General features: G+C 45.4%; 1 protein-coding gene across 3 annotated transcripts in view; it reads left to right on the forward strand.

Annotated features, from left to right (window-relative positions):
• Positions 1–603: 603 nt before the first annotated feature.
• The window catches only part of ZFYVE26 (zinc finger FYVE-type containing 26), a 710,441-nt gene continuing 688,077 nt past the window's right edge, over positions 604–22,967 (forward strand). For all 3 annotated transcript variants that reach the window (XM_086937127.1, XM_086937129.1, XM_086937128.1), the window contains exon 1: positions 604–1,664. In XM_086937127.1, coding sequence (XP_086793253.1) covers positions 1,399–1,664 — 266 coding nt within the window. In that variant the 5' untranslated portion in view covers positions 604–1,398. The remainder of the gene's footprint in view (positions 1,665–22,967) is intronic.

A 22,967-nucleotide genomic window follows, 5' to 3' on the forward strand; every position in this document is an offset into this window, starting at 1 on the left:
AAATAACACATCCCAAAATGTCACTGAAAAAGGTACTCTCCAGTGCCTCGAAATTCGTTTTACCTAAACTAAGAAGAACAGCTCAGATTTATTTGGGTTTCCCCAAACTGCCCACTGCAAACACGGTCAACTCCTGAAACAAATGCCTGCAAACGCTAGCGGTACGATATTAAAACAAGACTAAAAGAGCAACAACTTCTTAACCAGACCAGCCATCTACTGAACAACAAATGCTGTTGACAGATTTTATGATACCCAAAATTTACATGAACACACCCACTGATATGCATAAGGAAACTCATATTTGCAACTGAGCACGCGCAGAGGCGAGAAGACAGCCTCCTTCTCAAAGAACGCCCTCGTGCCGGGGCCTGGGCTGGGCATCTGTCCGCTGTCTTCAGAGCCCGCCTATTGTAGGAAAGTTGAGAGTGCAGTATCTAAATACTGTCACGGAACCACATGCGCTCCCCGAGATTTCGGAGCCAATTATCAACTAAGGCGAGCTTCCTCAACCAATCCCATAACTATACTGCCTTCAGCCAATCCAATGTGACCACACTTCACCACCGCAAAACAGATATGCTTCCACCTATCTCATTGGTTGAGATCCTACGGGTGCTATCCGGTCTTACCTGTCTTCTTGTCGTAATTGCGAGGCACAAGAGTAGAGGGTTCGGGGCTCCTACGGGAGAGGCACCGAGGCGGGAGGGCAGCTAACCAAGGAGGGAGAACGGCAGTACTGCCCAGAAGAGGAGGAGGAAAATGGAAGAAGGCTAGTGCCGGCCGAAACAGGAAGGGATAGACAGAAGGGGCAGGCTTTGGGGAGCAGCTGATAGATGCTGTCAGACAATAAACAAGATTAGACCCTGTCAGACAATTTAGAGGCACGCATTAGTGACCGTTCTCCATAACAATTTCTTGTTATTGAGGAATAACCTCCATGGAATGTTACTGAATTTGGGTATTTCGAGTTCCTTTCCTTTAGGTGATGTTTCCCGAAGATTGCATTTTTGTTTATTGTTTTTTTCAAAGAAAGATACCGTTTTCTGTATTGTGTCTTTAAATAAATCCCTCACTAATCTATACCTAATGGAATTTCTGCGACAACGGACCTCTGACGACTACAAATAATGTCTTGTTTGCAAGAAAACAATTTAAAACCTGTGACACGAATGTAGGTGAAGTTGCGTGGTAATGAGATTTGGCCATATGTATTTGACTCAGTACATTAACCCCTCATGTCTAACTTGCACGAGTTACAACTTTTACTGAAGTGTAATCTCGGCAAATACATTTCAGCAGCGAACTTCAGAAGTGGGTGTCGGTGTTTGTTGCAGTTAGCCCCCAGGAGAGCCCCTGTATGGCAGAACCCCTGGAGATAGAGTGGAGGTGATAGTGATGGAGACCTCTACTGGCACCCGTTGCCCCCTCCTCGGCCATGAAGTCCAGGATCATGGGAGGCAGATCAGGGGTCGGCACCCCTTTGGCAGGGAGGAGGAAGCCTCACTGCAAAGGCTCTTTCTCTTCTTCTGTCAGTGCCTGCAGAGGGGGGAATGGGAGCTGGCCCAAGCCTGTATTCCTCAACTCCACCATTGGAAGGGACAGGGACCCAAACAGGTAGAAGATATCCTCCGGGCTATTGTGGCTTGCCCTTACATGCTAAGGTAAGTGACATTTAGGGGGAATGTATTTATTTAAGGGTAAATGGCTGGAGTTTTCAGAACATTCGTGGAGTTCTTTGTTACTTATCTTATTTTTTTCTCTCTGGTATTTAATACCACCATACCTATTGGAAGCTTGATGGCATGTACCGTTCATTGCATTAGTGCAATTCGTTCATAATATAATTGCCAATAGTGAAATATTTTGAAGTCACTAAAGTGTTTTTATGCCTTTCAGCCTATAACGTAATGTGAAACATACATAGATAGTACTGTAGAACGGCAGGTGTAAACATGAATGATGTTTTTCACTGTCCTGGACAGTGAGAATTTAAGTTCGAGTTCTCTGATATCGGGCAGACCCCTCACATGATAACATTAGTAGCATTTGGTTCAACCCCACGAATAGTACTGTTACACCTGCTAAGCTGATCCTAAGGATCAGTTGTGCAGAGGAATATGATTCACACAGGACCCATACAAAATATGTTCTTTTGTCCTCTCCTAGCTCACAGTCAGTAAATTCCTGGTGTCCTACTATATGACTACTTTAAAGGTCCTTTCCATTTCGGTATATATTTAAGGTTTTTTGCACGCTATCCCGCATCTCTTCACTATTCCTACTACTTCACAAAACAATTAATTATCTGACTTTTATTCCTATCTTATTATTAATGTCTTCCTAAAGCAACCACGCACAGCATGTCATTTTGGCGTTAGACTAATCAGATTGTGCACCTAACTGTATATTCCTTTATCCTGACTGGAGTTGGTGGTGTTTGTAAACAATTACGTCAACCAGGCACAAGCTGCCACGCACTGTTGACTGTTTGCCATTTTTATGGAGTACAGGAGAAAGGTGCTTTGCATAAGCTGGTCATTAATTTGTCTTTTATTCAGATGCTTGATTGTTTATTTTTCACATTTTGGGATGCACAATCTGGACTGTGTGGGTATGTGTGGTCTTGTATACTCGCGCAATTATCAGATTGTATCAGTTACCTCTAACATAAGTGTGTCACCCTGGGGCCTCATCCTCTGTAAAGCGTTGGCCGGCAGCTTTGTTCGCTTTGATGTAATAGAACTCATCAGTTGCTTTATACAATCCGATATAAAATAGCTGCAGCCAGATAGTTGTTAAAAGTCCTGATACATACTTTTCATTCTGTGAATTTGATCATAGTGTTTATTTGTTAAATGTTAGCAGACTTATTATTTGACGTACATGGAAGGGAATGTATACTGTCATCTGAACCTTTGAGGAATGTATGTGTGATGAGATGATGTGTTTAGGATTGTGTTGGACTGTCAATATATTTCATATCCCATTGTGATGATATGTAATCTGTGTGAGATATGTAGAATCCATACTGAGTGATAATTGTGACAAGCGAGTGCCTTTCATAATGCTTCAACAAATATATAGGTGAACTTACTGTGATGTGGCATTTTGAGCGTATACTGTCTTCAGTTTCTCTCACAGCTTAATTCACCCTCAGCGCTTCCCTCGGCTGACCCAGCTCTCTCACCATGCAAAGAATGATAGGTCCGTTTTTCCTCAGAAATGGGTCTTTTAGAACCAACAGTCTTGAAAACCTAACTTATGATGAAGTCAAATCCTTGACATAAATCCTTTCCCGACTTATTTATTGACAAAAATATGCTCCTAACATCTGAGGCGAGTGTCACCCTCTTTATAGCACCAGCTGATGGTTTTCACACAATATGCATATCCTAAAATTAATTGAAGAACTGCATGAATTGATCATCCATACTTCTGCTCTTCACTTAGTGGGTTACTTGTGACTAATGCATTTAGCTTACCTTGGTACCATCTCCCAGTTAAGCTTCTGGAATGAGCAGTCAGCATGCAGTTTTAGATATTTATTGAAACCTCTGAACTTGGTGATTTCCTAGTTGGTTTAAGTCCTAACTAAAGGAGCAAGTTGTCTGTGTGAGGATTTTGGCACTGGAATCCAAGCCCTGATTATCTTTCTTTGGTCAGAGGATGTCAAAACATTTAAACACACTATCAGAATAGAAGGACTCATAATGGCTTGTTATGCTATTGTAGTATTTTACAGAATTCATTCACCTAGGAGGTTTGTGGTTCTAGTTAGGTTTAGGCTGAACAGATGGAAATAAACACGTAATGCAAAAAATCCCTCCAGATTAGAGGAAATCCTTGTCTTAAAGCGAAGACAAGAGTTCTGAAGCTAGTTATTTTCCATTATGGTGCCAAAAGAAATGATCTTCCTCTAAATTTATATTTCCTGGAGAAGTTTCACCGAAAGGATTTGGAAGAATGTAGCGTCCCAGTAGAGACAATCTTGGATAACATTTAACTCCGAAAACCTGTACAGGGTGCTATGCACTTGGCATAAAACTTTGAAGGAAATGATGGCTCTAATAGGAACCCAATGAAGTTTGTTCAAAATCAGCAAAGCATAGATAAATCCTGGTGCATTTATCACCATCGGGCTGTGTCCATTCTTTTACCTCAAGCATAGTCAAAGGATGTTTTGTCATGCCTAGATAAAGAGCATAGCCATATTTTCATCTCTGCTCCAACCAAACAGGTTTTTCCCTCGGGATCCTGAACCGGGACGAAGTAGATGCCGTTGGCGGGTGCTTGACCTTGACGAAGGTTTGACAATAGGCCACACCCCTGGCAAGGTCCATGAGGTATCGCAACCTTGCGATTCACAACAAATCATTGATGACTGAACCAACAAATCATTGATGACTGAATCGAAAGTTGTACGGTAATGAAACACCCCATGAGTGCACCTTAGCGTGTGCACTCATTTCTCTCTCTCTTTTTTTTTTTACCGGTCCTGAAGAAAGCCTAGCTGACACGCATCCAGAGGCTGAAACATGTAGACCGTGCCACCATTTTATAACGGATGTCTGTGACCAAGAAAGCCACAAAAGACATCCGCATTCTTTGCTTTTAATCTTGTCCTATAACCCCACCATTAAATACTTTTGAGGAGTTATAGAGACCATCTTAAAATCACTCTCACTTTTTCACTCGCTCCACAAGAAAAAACCAGCTCTGCTGTAATTCAGGCATCGCAGCACACCCGAGAGGCACTCGACCCCCTCGGGTGTGCGGGATGAAGCATGCGGCCAACTAGGCTGGTGGGTGAGGGTTTGTGATATTCTGTATTATATGTCACATTGTCATTCTTAAAAAAGGAATTACTTTCCTTTTTTCTTTTCTGACCACAGTTTACAGTAATCCTTTCTGGGAATTACTCCTTCTTTGTTGTTGTTATTTATCTCTAGGGGACCAGTAGTAGTTTCCAGTACACCCTTTCTCTCTTCTTGTTAATTTGCCAACCAGAGCAGAGACAGCTGCTCCACAGCCATCATCTAAAGCATGATGTTTCACAGTTTAAGTTGACACACAAAGATATTTCTGCTATCTGCACTTCAAGTTGCAAGCCAGTGTCAGTTTTAAAATACAGAGTTTTTATTTTCTGCCTGGAAGAGGTATATGGTAACTGTTTAGATGTGGTTTGGGAGGGGGGTCCACCAGGACCTACCCCGTTTTGTTAATACGTAAAATATTTATACAGTTACTGACACCGGTCTGCATAATTATTAGTTCCACCCTTTTATTTACCCGTACAATGCTCTAGTTCTTTCTTGGGCAACATTTAGAGAGATATGACGTTGCATCTTACAATCTGCCTTCTTGAATTATTAGTTAGTGTCCTTCTTAATATTGTCAGTCAGAGTGCTGATTAGATAGCAAACTGGCAGGAGTTTTTTCCCTCTGAACAGACTGCTAAGCCCTTCCATATAAGGGTTAGAATTGGCAATCGGATGGAATTCAGAAAGGCACCAAAAACTTGGCTGTTTCAAACTATATAATTGCTTGATAAAGGTAGACTATTACTAGTACACATACTCGGGTATTTTTCACACATATAAGACAAGACCACTGCTTGGCGTTGAGCAGCCATAGCTTATTTACTGAATCAGCCATAATCTTCTGTAGTGACAAGTGAAACAATTGACAATGTTAACTTCCTATCAATACCTTGTTTACACACTTTGCAATGTGAGAATAATACATGGTAGATATTAGGACTTTATACAAGTGAAAACAGATATTGCAGACTTTGAAATCATGACAACATTGCAAGTCCCCTTTCGCTGCGGCGGCTATTCCGCCGCAGCGCTAAGTGGGCGGGGCGGCCGCTCGGCGGCCGCATGCTGGTGACAGAACCGCTCCGTCACCAGCCGCGGTTGAGCTGTGCTGGTGACGGAGCGGTTCCGTCATGACCCGCCCCGCTCATTAAAACTGCCGCGCAGGCGCGAAATCAGCGCCGCGCAGGCGCGGCGGCCGGGCCGTGACGGAACCGCTCCGTCATCAGCACAGCCCAACCGTAGCTGAGGACGGAGCGGTTCCGTCATCAGCAGGGGAGGGGTTAATATCTTGCACAGCGTGGTGTAGCCTCCTTTTCTAACATTGTTGTCAAAATATATAATCATCATCCTGGTATCTTATTTCTTCACAATGTGGCATACCAGGAATTCACCAGACTGATGCCAAATCGCCATGGAGAGCCACCCATAATAAAGACATATCACAGGCCTCCCAGCAAATGAAGACACTATGATGTGAGCAACCCTGACTGGGGTAGAGCTAGAAGGAAAAGGCTACCAGCAGTCCCTCCTTCACCACAAGCCAGCCCGAAACCCACATTAAAGTCAGTTTACACCAATTTTAATTCGACAGCAGGTGTCATCAGCGTATCCATAATCTTTTTGTTTAATTGCATTTTTGGCCAGTGTGTTTGGGTTACTGGCATGCACCCCCCCCCCCCCCCTTCGTCCCCTCAAATTGCTACTTCGTGTCGGCGTAGGCGAGAGCAGAGACAAAGAAGGCTCGAAGGGGGTCGTTTGGGCTTATAAATGTGCCTTCTCTGCGAAAGACTACTATCCCTGGGTGCGCCCAGGAGGTCCTGAACACTCCTCCCTCCTTCCAGAGACTCTTTATCTCCGACCATAACAGTCGATCTGATGATGAAAATCGCCTCCCGGAGGAGCCAAAGAACCCTGCAGGGGAAACTTTCTCAACCATCCTTCTCCTGGATGCACTAAACAATCTGGGTCAATGTGTCCGAACCCCCCGGTGCGACTGTGGCTCTTACCTCGCTAAATAGTAAGTATCCACAGGTGTCTATCTACTCTCACACTCTCTTCAACACTTTCTGCTTGTGCGCACAGACATTTGCAGCACCATATTTGAAGCATGTGTTTGAACTTCCGGTGCAATACCTATAAGATAAACTATGTCCTACATCCTGTCAACCATGCACTAAGAAAGGACCCCTGGTGAACCTCGAGAGAAGTGTGAAGACTTCTGTAAATTTTACATGCAATACAACTACCAGCCACTGGGATACCTGGAATGAGAATCTGCCACAGGACCCTCTCAAGCTGCTGGGCCGTATGTGAAATATCTCAACCTATACATTGTCTTGGGTCTTCTCCTGCACAGGCAAACTGTTTCAAGCTGTTTTCTCGAGTTGACAACCCTGCACCCGACATATTGAATCTTTTGCCACTTTCTTACTGCATCTTAATGGTAATTTTCTTTCCTATTGATTTTAGTTTAAGATTACGTTACACTGCAGCCAAATTGTTAGTAAACCACCAGAGACAAGAGCACATCACTTTAATAGTTCGTTCTCCCTGTGGCTTCCACTGTGGAACCATATTCTGTTTGAGGCCTTGTTTATCAGGCACAAACTTTTCAGGACTTTATGAACGCTGCAGCGAACTAAACACCCCCCATTTCATCATCTTGCAGAACCTGGAGTTTAGAGAGTTACCTTCTTTAAGTGCACATAGCGTGGTTGAGCGGACATGGTCTGTTTCTTTCCTGTTCTCCTGACGTGTTGAGACTTGCGGTTTCCAGACGTCAGGTAAAAGGCAGCTTTAACTTCGATATACTGTTGGTTAGTTAAACTTGGTTTGTTTCCCCCTGCCTTACCATACATAGCCCAAGATGGTGTCTCGTAAAACACATTTCGGGGGGCCTACAAAAAAGTTCGGGGGCGTGGGCTGCTTCTTCCAGCAATATGCAGAGTGGAGATGCATGGGCTCTAAAAAGGGGTGAAAACAGAACAAAGCCTCATTAGCTAGTAAATGGACTTTAAAAGACCTGTGAAGTACTCGGGTGCGGCTGTGTGTGTGCCCGGGAACTTGTCTCAGCCGGGCTGACATACATACACCGGGCGGGGGGAAGGGGGGGGGGGGGGGGGGAGGGAATTTGGGGTGCACAACAATAACACACTGCAACATCACACGCAGACTGACACATACTCTTAACAGTGCCCTCTGTAACAGTTGCATTCTGACTGATGTGACTCATTAAGTTCTGTATATTTTGTCTATCTAAAGAGTGCTGTGCTCAGACGCGTTCAGTTACTGACTTGGTAAGAAGTACATATGCGGTCACAAATAAACCAAGCATTTGCAATGCAATAGGTCTCGCATTAGGAAAGTTTAAACTATTGGTATTGTAAATGACAATTTTTTTATTTATATTTTTGTTAGAACCCAGTTGGTACGTTCCGTACTCCCCTCCTCCTAGACCCGTGTGGGACCTCCCGCTGTGAAGCTCACTGTAGAATGTTGGAGTGCTCCTCAGTGAGGAGAGTTGGATGACCATTAAAGGAGTTGTACTTGACCTCGTCTGAGTCCTGTGTTCTTATACTTCTAACACTGGCGACGTACTGTCCAGGGGACAGTGGTGGTCATCTACCCTTTGCGTGCTCTCTCCACACAGAGAAGAAGAGGTTGGAGTGGCGTTTTTGAAGACAGCGAGTTACTGCTCTTGTGAGGGATCGCGGAGGAAAAATCCAACGTTTTTGGCTGAGCAGGACAAAGTATTGTTTAAGACTCTACAAGTGAGCTGACCTTCGTCCAGCAAGTTTCAAGGTAGTGCGCATATTGTACACCGCGATCCCTGAGGACTGACAGTTGCCGTTTCATGCGACTTGCCATTTCATAGCGTGTCCTTCTGTTAAATTCCCTTTCACGTACCTTACTATGGTGACAGGCCGTTGAGCAGTAGTTGACGGCGCTGTGCAGAAGTGCCCTGTAGGAACGTTTCCTGAACTGGCTGTTTTCCCTGACTTTCTCAAAGTCGTGTATATCCAGAAGGGGGCTGTGACACGCAGCGGTGTTAGAAAAGAGGCGCCAGCGGGTGATTCCAGCTTTCTGTGGCCGAGTTCCGCCTCTTGTGTGAGGGATCGTTTGCCTGCGAGCAGTGTCTGCGCACAGCGGTGACTCAGTGTGTTTGGCCCGGTTCCCGTCAGCGCCCCTGAGGCATCACATCCTGTGGCCTGGCAGTGTCTTTTCCCGACGCTTGCGCGTTTCTTCAGACATTGTCTGAGGAGGCTTTTCTGTGGAACAGAGCCGGCGCACCAGGAGCTGAGGGCCGGAGTTTAGCGTCTGTCCGTGATCATTTTCAACTTGACAATTATTCGGTCAGTCTGTTTTTTGTTAAGAAAATCTACGAGGATTCCCCAGCCAGCACTAAGAGGTTCTCAAAGACAAAGATCGCAGTAAGAGCAGCGCATTGCATGAGAGACTGTTTGGGTGCCCTTTCTTTTTACTATATCGTCTGACTGATTGAGTGCCATCCACACTAAGGAGACTCCCTACCGCCCCTGATTCCTTGTTCTTTAGCTATTGTTAAGTGTGGCCTATTTCCATAAAGACGTAAAATTTCCTTTAAAAAAGTGAAGGAAGTTTTAGTCTAGTTTTGTATACTGCTGAGTTTCTGTCATCCTTAGTGTGTTCATACCTCCAGGGATCCTTCCTTCCTGCGACTGTTTTATTACAATCCACTATGGCAGCAGCAAGCATGAACCAACCCCCGCCCTTCCTTAATGACATTGGGGAACCAGAGATAACATGGAAAGAATGGGTTAAGCTTTTTGAGTCCTATCTAATAGCGATTGGGGGACAGAGGTTTAATTCTATAAGAAAACAACACATATTACTACACAATCTGGGTGTGCAAGGGCGTAAAGTATATGAAAATTTACCTGTACCAGAGCGTGAAGAAAATGCTGTGGGGGAAGTGGATGTTTATGTGCAGACCATGGAGAAGTTGGAGAAACATTTTGGGGACAGAATAAATGTGGTTCTGGAGCGTCACAAGTTTTTTAAGAGATGCCAAGGGAAGCAAGAGTCTGTACAAAATTATATTGCAGTACTGTGGGGGTTGACTCAGCTTTGTGAATTTGGGGACCTCACAGATTCCTTAATACGAGATCAATTGGTAAGATGCACGAATAATCCACGTATCCAGGAGAAACTGTTAGCAAAGAATCCAGGGTTAAAGGAAGCCGTTGAATTAGCTAAGTCAGTGGAACATACCGCTAGATGTGTCAAGGAAATGAAACCTGAGGGAGATTTAGTAGCCTCCATAAATGAAACAGAAGAGAGAGTAGAAGTGTATAAGATAAGACCAAGGGAAAATGCTAATGCCAGAGTAGAGCATAGAGAGAAAGGGCCTAAGTGTTACCGTTGTGGCAGTAACAACCATTTTGCCACCTTCTTCCAATGTCCAGCCAGTTATGTCACCTGCAAGAAATGTAATAGAAGGGGGCATTTCGCCAGGGTGTGCCGGGATGGAGAATTACATACTAGGGAGAATGAGAGAGTATCTGATAGAGGTGCCAACAGAGAGGTAAAGTGCATTGAACAAAGTATGGAAAAGTTTGTGTTACAGGTTAAGGATGTTGATGACACTGTAAACTCAATATATCCTAAATGTGAAGTACTAATTGATGATGAGCGCATTGAAATGTATGCCGATTCTTGCTCCCCGTTCACCTTGATAAGTAAAGATGACTATGTGTCCATGGGGGATAATAAGATTAGCGACCTTAAGAATCCTGATATAACTCCTGCAGGTTACAATAGAGGCAGTATACCTCTACTGGGGATGAAGGAGGTACAGATACAGTTCAAAGACAGAAAAACACACGGAAATATTTATGTGGTCAAATCTGGTTCAAACCTTTTGGGATGGGTTCACCAAAAAGAATTGGGGATCATACTGGATCCCAACAGTGTGGAACAGGTGTTGCTTACGGAGAAAATCCTGGGAAGAAATAATATCTGTGAGGATTTCAACCAGCTCTTCAAAGAAGAATTAGGATGTTTGCACAATTTCCAACACAGGATCAAACTAAAACAAAATGCCAAACCAGTGGTGCATGGGGTGCGCACTGTGCCCCTCAAGCTGAAAGAGCCTTTAGAAAAAGAACTGCGCAAATTGTGCGACTTGGACATTATACAACCAGTCGAATGTTCTGAGTGGGTGGCTCCCATTGTCCTCGCGGCCAAGTCCAGTGGGGATGGCATCCGCCTCTGTGTGGATTTGCGCAGTTTGAACGATTGCATCTGGGTAGAGAGACACCCTCTGCCAGTCATAAATGAAATGTTGAGCACGATGGGCCCCGCAAAATTTTTCAGCGTAATAGATCTATCCATGGCGTACCACCAGATCGAACTACACCCAGACTCAAGGCCCCTCACTGCGTTTATTACGCCCTTTGGAGCTTTTATGTTCAGGAGAATGCCGTTTGGCCTTGCGTCTGCGGCGGCCATTTTCCAAAGAGTCATGCAGAAGATCCTCGAGGGAGTGGAATGCACCATGTGCTTCCAAGATGACATTTTGGTCTACGGAAAAGACTCAGAAGAACATGATAAAGTACTCAGGAAGGTCTTCGGAAGGCTCATGGAAGCAGGCCTAACCGTAAAAAAGGAAAAATGCAGGATCAAGGTTAAGCAAGTCGAGTACTTGGGCCATTCTATCACAGAACAGGGATTCAGGCCCAAAGGAAGTTTGATCCGCGCAGTGGAGGAAGCGCCAAGTCCACGCAAGAAAGAAGAACTCAAATCATTTTTAGGGCTCATGGAGTACATGTCAAAATATGTGGAAAACTTCGCAACCAAGAGTGAGTCAATGAGAGAGTTACTTAAAAAGGACAAAGAATTTGTGTGGAATAAGGAACTGGAAGCTGTTGCTAAGACCTTAAAAAAGGATCTAATCAATTCACCTGCACTAGGAACTTTTGATCCAACCAAAAGGACCATTCTAGCAACAGATGCATCAAACTACGGGTTGGGGGCCACCCTAATCCAGAAGGATGGAGGGGAAGAAAAAGTGATTGCTTACGCGTCCAGGAGTCTGACCCCACCAGAAAAAAATTACTCTGTAATAGAAAGAGAAGCCCTGGGGTGTTTTTGGGCGGTCCGGCACTTCAAATTCTTTCTTTGGGGAATAAGATTTACGATACAGACGGATCACAAACCCCTCATGTATGTGTTTTCTGTTAAGGGATTAGAGAATTGCACCCCACGCATTAGCAGGTGGATCTTGGGCCTTGAACATTACAACTTCAGAGTTGAGCATGTACCAGGAAAGGAAAATGTCATTGCCGACTTCCTGTCAAGATCACCACTACCGGAGGAGGAAGGAGCGGAGGAAGCTCTGGACAGCCCCATAATGATGATGGATTTTCCTGCCATCACAGAGAAAGAGTGGGAAGAGAAAATGAAGGAGGACAAAGAACTTAATATTCTAGTGGAGCGATTGCAGAGAGGATGGCCCATAAACAAAAGAGATGTGGAAGAAGAATTAGAAGGTTACTGGGAAGTTCGTAATGAACTAAGTGTCATCAATGGGAGGGTCTACCGCAACAACAGAGTAATTCCGCCAAAGGGATTACGGCAAAGAGTGATAGACCTGGCACACGAAGGCCACCCTGGGTGCAGTGCCACCAAGGGAAGACTGAGAACGAACTTTTGGTTTCCAAAAATGGACAACATGACGGAAGAATCGGTAAAGGAGTGTGGAACATGTGCCAGAAGCGACAAGACAAAAGTGGTACACAAGTCGCCTTTGTCTCCAGTGGAGGTACCAACCAAGCCATGGAGTAAACTAGCATTAGACATCATCGGACCCATGCAAAACCTTGGGGTGCAAAGGAGGTTCATGTTGGTTCTAATTGATTATACCTCCCACTGGGTTAAGCAGAGATTCGTACACACTGTCAACACCAAAACAGTAGTTCAATTCCTGAAGGAAGTGTTTTGTGTAGAAGGCATCCCTTCTACCCTAGTCACTGACAACGGGGTACAATTCACTTCTGAGGAAATGCATAAATTTCTGGAAATGTCCGGAATAAAACATGAGACCACAGCGCTCTATTGCCCTAAAGCCAATGGCATGGTGGAAAGGGCAAACAGAGTTATCAAGGAGAATATCCAGCTGGCCACCATAAATAGTTGCGATGTTGAGGAGTGTCTGAGAGAATGTTTGTGGGCTTATCACACCTCGCCCAACAGAATAACGGGGATCTCTCCTTTTGTGTCTTTACGAGGGAGGGAACCTAGTACCAAGTTTAACCCCTGTTGGTTAAATGGGGGGGAAGTCAGAAATGTGGACAGGGAGGAAGCAGGAGAAAAGGTCAAACAACATCAAAACGAATACAAACTATGGTATGACAAGAAACATGGTGTGAAGTTGCAAAAGTGGGAAGTGGGGGACATGGCGCAGGCTAGGAAGAATACCAAGTTGGGAACCGACAACAGCAAGTTCCATACCCCCAGCAAGATTGTCAAAGTGTTAAAAAATGTTGTTCAGTTTGAGAATGGTCAATGGTGGAGTTATGACAATATTGTTAAAGTACTGCCATAAATTTTTTCCTACAGGTTTCCTGCCATGTTGGTAAGAAAATAATATGAGGAAGGGAGATGTGTTAGAACCCAGTTGGTACGTTCCGTACTCCCCTCCTCCTAGACCCGTGTGGGACCTCCCGCTGTGAAGCTCACTGTAGAATGTTGGAGTGCTCCTCAGTGAGGAGAGTTGGATGACCATTAAAGGAGTTGTACTTGACCTCGTCTGAGTCCTGTGTTCTTATACTTCTAACAATTTTGTTTTTGAAAAAAGCGAAATTAATAGCTTTGTCATTTACAATGCCAATAGTTATAACTTTCGCAAATGTGACACCTATAGCATTTGTAATGCAATATGTGTTGTATTTACGTGACTTGCATGTATTGATATTACAAATAATGGCTTTTAATTTTTTTAAATAATTAATACTTAAATAAAAGTTATTGTAATTTATAATGGCAATAGCTTAAACTTTTGTAAATAACTTTTGTGAAGATTATGTTCAGTGTATTTTATTGTGACGAAAATCCAAGAACAGAAGTGAAATATTAACATCTTTTTGTTACATTTGTAATAAAGCTTGAAACATTGAGAGAACATATTTGAACCAGTTGTTGTTGAATGGTTGCACAGATTGATGCTGTGGTGGCGCTGAGTGATGTTGTGATAGCGAACGAGTTATGCTGTGGTGTTCAGTGATGCTGTGGTAGCGCATAGTGATGTTCTGGTGCCCCTGAGTAATGCTGTGGTGGTGCTGAGTGATGCTGTAAGCTATGCTATGTTTTGTTTTGCTATCCTATGCTTTGATTTGTTAAGCTATGCTCTGCTGTGTTTTGTTTTGCTATGTTATGTTTTGTTATGCTATGTTTTGTTATGCTATGCTATGTTTTGTTATGCTATGCTACGTTTTGCTTTGGTATGCTATGTTTTGCTTTGGTATGCTATGCTATGTTTTGTTATGCTATGCTATGTTTTGTTGTGTTTTATTATGCTATGCTTTGTTTTGCTATTATATGTTTTGTTTTGCTGTGCTATGTTTTGTTGTGTTTTGTTAAGCTATGCTATGTTTTGTTGTGTTTTGCTATGTTTTGTTATGCTATGTGTTGTTGTGCTATATGTTGTGTTTTGTTATGTTTTGTTATGTTATGCTATGTTTTGTTTTGCTATCCTATCCTATGCTTTGTTATTGCTATGCTATGTTTAGTTTTTTATCCTATGCTTTGTTTTGGATGCTATCCTATGTTTTGTTGTGTTTTGTTATGCTATGCTGTTTTGTTGTGTTTTGCTATGCTATGCTTTGTTATGCTATGCTTTATGCTATGCTATGTTTTGTTATGCTATGTTTTGTTATGCTATGCTAAGCTTTGTTTTGTTATGCTATGCTATGTTTTGTTGTGTTTTGTTATGCTATGCTGTTTTGTTGTGTTTTGTTATGCTATGCTGTTTTGTTTTGTTTTGCTATGCTATGCTTTGTTATGCTATGCTTTATGCTATGCTATGTTTTGTTATGCTATGTTTTGTTATGCTATGCTAAGCTTTGTTTTGCTATGCTTTGCTATGTTTTGCTATGCTTTGCTATGTTTTGTTATGTATGCTATGTTTTGTTGTTTTGCTATGCTATGTTTTGTTGTGTTTTGCTATGTTTTGTTATGCTATGCTATGTGTTGCTATGCTATGTTTTGTTATGCTATGCTATTTTTTGCTATGCTTTGTTTTGTTATGCTATGCTATTTTTTGTTGTTTTGTTATGCTATGCTCTTGTGTTTTGCTATGCTATGTTTTGTTTTGCTATCCTATGCTTTGTTTTGTTATTCTATGCTATGTTTTGCTATCCTATGCTTTTTTTGTTAAGCTATGCTATGCTTTGTTATGCTATGCTGTTTTGTTATGCTATGCTGGTGAGGGTGAGTTAGGGTGAGGGTGTGTGAGGGTGAGAGTGTTGTGATTGTGAGGGTGAGTGAGTGGATGAGGGTGTGTGAGGTTGAGAGGGTTGTGAGGGTGAGGGTGTGTGAGGGTTAGTGAGGGTGAGAGAGTGTGTAAGGGTAGGGGTTTGAGGGTGAGGGTGAGTGAGGGTGTGCGACGGTGTGTGAGGGTGAGTGAGGGTGTGAGGGTGAGTGAGGGTGAGGGGGTGTGTGAGGGTGAGGGTGTGTGTGAGTGTGAGGGGGTGTGAGGGTGAGGGTGTGTGTGAGTGTGAGGGGGTGTGAGTGTGCAGGTGTGTGAGAGTGCGGGTGTGTGAGGGTGGGGTGTGTGAGGGTGGGGTGTGTGAGGGTGGGGTGTGTGAGGGTGGGGTGTGTGAGGGTGGGGTGTGTGAGGGTGGGGTGTGTGAGGGTGGGGTGTGAGGGTGGGGGTGGGGGTGTGAGGGTGGGGTTGTGTGAGGGTGAGAGGGGGGTGAGTGTGTGAGGGTGAGGGTGAGGGTGTGAGGGTGTGTGAGGGTTGGGGTGTGTGAGGGTGAGAGGGTTGTGAGTGTGAGGGTGTGTGATGGGGAGAGGGTGTGAGGGTGTGAGGGTGAGGAGGTGTGAGGGTGTGTGATGGTATGTGAGGATGAAGTTGTGAGGGTGTGTGATGGTATGTGAGGATGAAGTTGTGAGGGTGTGTGATGGTGAAGGTGTCTGAGGGTGAGGGTGTGTGAGGGTCTGAAGTAAATGGTTGCAGGCAGACATCATAAGACTGAGAGAAACATAAATGTTACGATAACAGTGCTCGAAGGGGTTGTGAGAAGGTGGAAATGGGATTAAAGGAGACAGGATGAAAAGTTAAGAAGGAAAGAGGCCAGAAAGGAGATACAAAGGAGTGGAGTGTGTGGCGGAAACAGGGAAAAGCAGAAAAGAATGAAGATGGATCCGAGAGGGTGCAAGTAGGGTCACATGTGGGAGAAGGAAGACTCGTTAGGAGAGTGTGATGAGGGTGATGCTAGAGAGAACAAACAAGAGGACACGAAAAAAGAGCGTAAATTAGACATGAGCACAGGCATGACAGGAGAAAGAGCAAGTGGTTCGTATGGGAAAGCCTGCAAGAGAGAACTCACAAAACAAGGATATTGTGCTGCATAACTAATTACTTATAAGGTCCCAAATGGAGACCTATTGGCTATGTCAATGCTTGTTCTTTTCAATAGTCTAACATCACTCTGCCCCGCCACAGCATCACTCTGCCCCGCCACAGCATCACTCTGCCCCGCCACAGCATCACTCTGCCCCGCCACAGCATCTCTCTGCCCCGCCACAGAATCTCTCTGCCCCGCCACAGCATCTCTCTTCACTACCACTGAATCACTCTGCACTACCACAGCATCAGTGGGCACCACCACAGCATCACTCAGGGCCATGACAGCATCACTCACCTTCACCACAGCATCACTCACCTTCACCACAGCATCACTCACCGTCACCACAGCATCACTCACCGTCACCACAGCATCACTCAACATCACCACAGCATCACTCAAGGTCACCACAGCAGAACTCAGGGACACACCAATATTACTCAGCACCACCACAGCGTCACTCAGGTCCACCACAGCATCACTCAGCATGACCATGCGCGCCAAACCCAACCTTTTCGCCTTTCGTAAGCTCCTGAAAACTTGGCTCTTCCCATAACTTCTCACTCCCCCTCTACTACATCTTTCACCAGCGCTGGCTGGAACGCTCACGGGCAGCCATGCGCTTTATAAATCCTGCTTTCATTTCATTTCACCACAGCATCACTCAGCAGTACCACAGCATCAGTCAGCACCACCACGTCATCAGTCAGCACCACCACGTCATCAGTCAGCACCACCACCACATCACTCAGCAGCACCACAGCATCACTCAGCAGCACCACAGCATCACTCAGCAGCACCACAGCGTCACTCAGCAGCACCACAGCGTCACTCAGCAGCACCACAGCATCACTCAGCAGCACCACAGCGTCACTCAGCAGCACCACAGCGTCACTCAGCTCCACCACATCATTACTCTGCAGCATCACTCAGGGACACCACAGCATCACTCACCTTCACCACAATATCACTCGGCACCACCACAGCATCACTCAGGAACACCACCACAGCATCACTCAGGAACAACAGCATCACTCAGTACAACCACAGCATCACACTAAAGCGCCACCGCATCAATCAGCACCAACATAGCATCAGTCTGCACCAACACAGCATCACTTAGGGCCACCACAGCATCACTGAACGCCACCACAGCATCACTAAACGCCACCACAGCATCAGTCAGCACCACCAAAGCTTCACTCAGCACCACAGCATCACTCGGCACCACCACAGCATCACTCGGCACCACCACAGCATCACTCGGCACCACCACAGCATCACTCGGCACCACCACAGCATCACTCGGCACCACCACTGCATCACTCGGCACCACCACTGCATCACTCGGCACCACCACTGCATCACTCGGCACCACCACCGCATCACTCGGCACCACCACATCACTCGGCACCACCACATCACTCGGCACCACCACATCACTCGGCACCACCACAGCATCACTCGGCACCCCCACAGCATCACTCGGCACCCCCACAGCATCACTCGGCACCCCCACAGCATCACTCGGCACCCCCACAGCATCACTCGGCACCCCCACAGCATCACTCGGCACCCCCGCAGCATCACTCGGCACCCCTGCAGCATCACTCGGCACCCCCGCAGCATCACTCGGCACCCCCGCAGCATCACTCGGCACCCCCGCAGCATCACTCGGCACCCCCGCAGCATCACTCGGCACCCCCGCAGCATCACTCGGCACCCCCGCAGCATCACTCGGCACCACAGCAGCATCACTCGGCACCACAGCAGCATCACTCGACACCACCGCAGCATCACTTGGCACCACCGCAGCATCACTCAGCGCCACCACATGACTCAGCGCCACCACAGCATCACTCAACACCACCACAACATCAATCAGACCAACTACAGCAACACTCAGCATCGCCACAGCGTCACTCAGCATCGCCACAGCGTCACTCAGCATCGCCACAGCGTCACTCAGCATCGCCACAGCGTCACTCAGCATCGCCACAGCGTCACTCAGCATCGCCCCAGCAACACTCAGCATCACCACAGCATCACTCAGCATCACCACAGCATCACTCAACGACACCACAGCATCACTCAACGACACCACAGCATCACTCAGTGCTTCTTACACTTTTTAATTACAACTTCTCAGCACAATATCCTTGATTAAACAACATCAAGTGTTGCATTGATAAACATTTATAAGGTCCCAAAAGCAAGACCTATTTATTGGCTATGCTAATGCCTGGTCTCTTTTTTTTGCTGTGTATTTATTTGCTCAATCTGCAGCTTAGAAGTGGCATGATGACGCAGCAGATTATTAAGATGGTCTGCTCACCGTGCATTTTTAGGTCTCGCCTGTCGATGCGCATGCGCATCGAGCTTGCGAGACTATGGGGGCTTATCCACTCTTTATCCAACTTGCAAGGAATCGTGGCGATTCCTTGCAGTGCACGAGAAATTTAAGCTCAATGCGCATGCGCATTGAGCTTAAAAGCGCGTGCACATACCCCCAGCCGCCTGCCTTGCCTACTCTCTCTCTCACTGCCTCCCCAACTCCGCCCCCTCACTTCTTGATTGCACGGCCGCTAGGCCGTGCCTCCCCTACTCTCCTCCCCCCTCCTCCTCCTACTCTCCTCCCCTGCCTCCAGTGACGTGTCTCCTCTCCTGCCTCCAGTGACGTGTGGCAGTTCATGCATCCTGTAATCACGGAAACGCACCCTGCTGTGTTGCTTCTTTGAGAAAGTACAGCACAGCAGAGGAGTCTTTAATAAAACGGAAATTATTACCTTTTGTTCACTCACTGACTTAACACGAGGACTGGGGGAAATGTGAGCCTGCACTCGATATTTTAAGTCTAGTGTGTACGCTTACCCAACCCTCTCCCCCAAAATGGGCCATTTATTAGTTTGAAGTAAAACCGTCTGGCTGCCACGGTAAACTACGAAAAACTAGCACTTTCTTGTAAATCGGGGCATCTGGTCACCTTAGGCTGCAGACATCGCAAACAGCGTTCGAAAGAGCCATTGCGCACAATACCAATACATACAGTGGGAGTTGGGTAAACCCATTCCTTATCCTTGGTTGGCTATCTTGCCATGTGTGTTCTTGCAGTTTCCACTCTTAATATCCCTGCTCTCTCTGCCATCCTGAATCCTTTCTCCCCCCCACAACCCATCCTGCCCGGCCAATTGCTCGGGGCTTTAAAAACACATTTCAAAGCCTGCTTCCGACTTTTAACCTCTGGCAAACCCTTGGCTTAAACAACAGATATCATTTGTACACTATTCTAAATGCTGATTTCCACGCGCCCTGCAGCCTCTTAAGCAAATACAACACAATGAAACAATTGGACCAGCAGCCATGCGCAAAACTTTTTTTTTTTTTTAAACCAGCCACAACGGGGCCTTGAGATGTCTCAGTTAACAAGGAAATAGAAGCCGCTCCGCCCCCTCCCCTGCCCGCCAGCAATGCTAATTAACGCAGTTCCAGCATCTAAGCACAGGGGCTGCATTAGATCTTTAACATTAAACAATTGCAAGTAAATGTAAAAGGGCTACAAGCTTCTGCTCAGAAACAATCAAAACAACACAGCCCTTTCATTTTTTAAATCCTTCCACTTGCTGAGGGATGGTATACCCAGGATGCTGTTTCTCAACCCCATTGCTCCAAACATTGGAACTAGCTCAACTCCGACTATAGAACCTACCCCCCCCTCTCTCTGCCATCCTGAATCCTTTCTCCCCCCACAACCCATCCTGCCCGGCCAATTGCTCGGGGCTTTGAAAACACATTTCAAAGCCTGCTTCCGACTTTTAACCTCTGCCAAACCCTTGGCTTAAACAACTGATATAATTTGTACACTATTCTAAATGCTGATTTCCACGCGCCCTGCAGCCTCTTAAGCAAATACAACACAATGAAACAATTGGACCAGCAGCCATGCGCAAAACTTTTTTTTTTAAACAAGCCACAACGGGGCCTTCAGATGTCTCAGTTAACAAGGAAATAGAAGTTCAACAGACTGCCATGTTTAACCAAAAAAAAACACACACTCTCTCTCTCTCCCCCTCTCTCTCCCCCCTTCCTCTCCTCTCTCTCTCTCTCTCTCTCTCTCTCTCTCTCTCTCTCTCTCTCTCTCTCTCTCTCTCTCTCTCTCTCTCTCTCTCTCTCTCTCTCTCTCTCTCTCTCTCTCTCTCTCTCTCTCTCTCTCTCTCTCTCTCTCTCTCTCTCTCTCTCTCTCTCTCTCTCTTCCTCTCCTCTCTCTCCCCCCCTCTCTCTCTCTCTCTCTCTCTCTCTCTCTCTCTCTCTCTTCCTCACCACCACCGTATCCACCACCACCACATCAACCACCACATCAACCACCACCACCTCATCCACCACCGCATCCACCACCACATCCACCACACCCACCACACCCACCATCACTTCCACCACCACTTTCACCACATCCACCACCACATCCACCCCCACATCCACCATCACCACCACCACCACATCCACCACCACATCCACCACCACATCCACCACCACCATATCCCATAGATCCACCACCACCACATCTGTATGTGTGTGTGTGTGTGTGTGTGTGTGTGCAAATGCAATGTTCTTGAATTTTCGTCACAATAAAATACACTGAACATAATCTTCACAAAAGTTATTTACAAACGTTTAAGCTATTGCCATTATAAATTACAATACATTTTATTTCAGTATTAATTATTTACAAAATTAAAAGCCATTGTTATTTGTAATATCAATACATCTAAGTCACGTAAATACAACACACATTGCATTACAAATGCTATAGGTGTCACATTTGCAAAACTTAAAACTATTGACATTGTAACGGACAAAGCTATTAATTTTGCTATTTTCAAAACCAACACATAAATAAAAAAAGTGTCATTTACAATACCAATCGCTCAAACTTTCCTAATGCGAGACCTATTGCATTTCCAATGCTTGTTTTTGCTTGTTGTTTTTGACAAAATCTGTAGTAATGGACATTATGAAGGCATATCTATCTTGCTCGGCACTAATTTGACTGCCACAAGAAATTGCCAGTTCCACAACAAGCATTACACAGCTTATCAATTAGCTGACCTTTTAAGGTCTGGCTTTAGCCAAGACCTTTAGAATTTAGTAAACCTATATGTATAGTATATATGTATGATATACTTAACGATCTCTCTTCATCCATTGGTCTGTTCATTCATTCACATTTTGCTTCTGCCCCCTTCAGTATACAACATGGGGCAATAGTTCAACCTACTTCAGTGAATGGTTAACTTCACTTTAAGTGACTGTATTTTTCTCTTCCACAATGAGTACATCGGCACACAAGGAACTTCCCTTCAGTGCCAGTGTTTTTTAGGTCGAGCCTGGGCAGCGCATGTGCTGCTCTTCAAGACGTGCTGTATTGGAGTATGTATTTGAAGCCCCACCCACTCTCCTTCCATATTTTTTCATTGGCTTGTACCATTGTCCTTTGTAAATGCTTGCTTCCGATTCCATAATAGGCTTGTTAGTCCCTCCTTAGTACCGCCTTGTCTTAATATGTAATAACCTTCTATGAGGACTGGCCCTTTTACATCTGTTGATAATCGATAGGCTTTAATTAAAGCCTCCGAGCACTATTTCGTTAAAAGATTTTCACCAAGCTCTATTCCTGTCACTGACCACTCACTCAGGCTAGTACCACTCATACGTCGTCTTTCACAACCACAAACTTAACCCCTCATAACTACATTAAGAATAAAGTATCAACTCCTCCTATCTCACGAAACGGTGCTCTAGAGCTTAACTCGCTTCTCACCGTTAAACTCTCCTCGCACTGGCTGCCACTTTTGTTTCGGTATTTACAGCACGCTATGCTCGCTTTTACACACGCACCACTCGCGGGATGCGACGAGCAGCTCGCTCAAATCGTTGTTTTTTTTTTTTTACATGAAATCTTGGCAGCTGCGCATCTTGTTGTGCACAGCTTACCCAAATCTTTTTTTTTTTTTTTTTTAACTGAGGACGTTTTTAGCAATAACCGGAGTTTATAGTACTGCGTGGTCTTCTCCTGCAGCCATTGCACGTCAGCTGGCGCTTCACTCCCAGAACTCTCTCATCCCGGTGCCAGCCAGAGTCCTCTGTTTCTCCCAGCGATGATTGACAGCTCACTGACGTGGTCTGGGGGCGGGAGGAGATACTCACACATGACCCCTCATTACCCTCGTCTTCCGGCAGGGGATTGAATTTGCAAGATGGCAGATAAGTCTAAGGAGATATGTGCATGAAGTCGGATACTGCCTGCTCTCAGGAGAAAAGATTGATTGTAATACACGTGCTACGGAACAAACACTGGGGGGCGTGGCTTGGATGGCAACGTAGGCGGTTGCCTAAATTCGAGAGCTCCGTAACCCCGGGTAAAAAAACGGCGAGCAACATAGCGAAAAGAGCCCCAATCCTCACGTGAAGCAGAGCGGAAGGTAAGGGAACATAGGGGGCATAAGGCAGGAAGATCTTGCGCCATCGCAGCAACAGAAAAGAA

Source organism: Lissotriton vulgaris, chromosome 9, assembly GCF_964263255.1.
Source record: "Lissotriton vulgaris chromosome 9, aLisVul1.2, whole genome shotgun sequence".
Taxonomy (NCBI): domain Eukaryota; kingdom Metazoa; phylum Chordata; class Amphibia; order Caudata; family Salamandridae; genus Lissotriton; species Lissotriton vulgaris.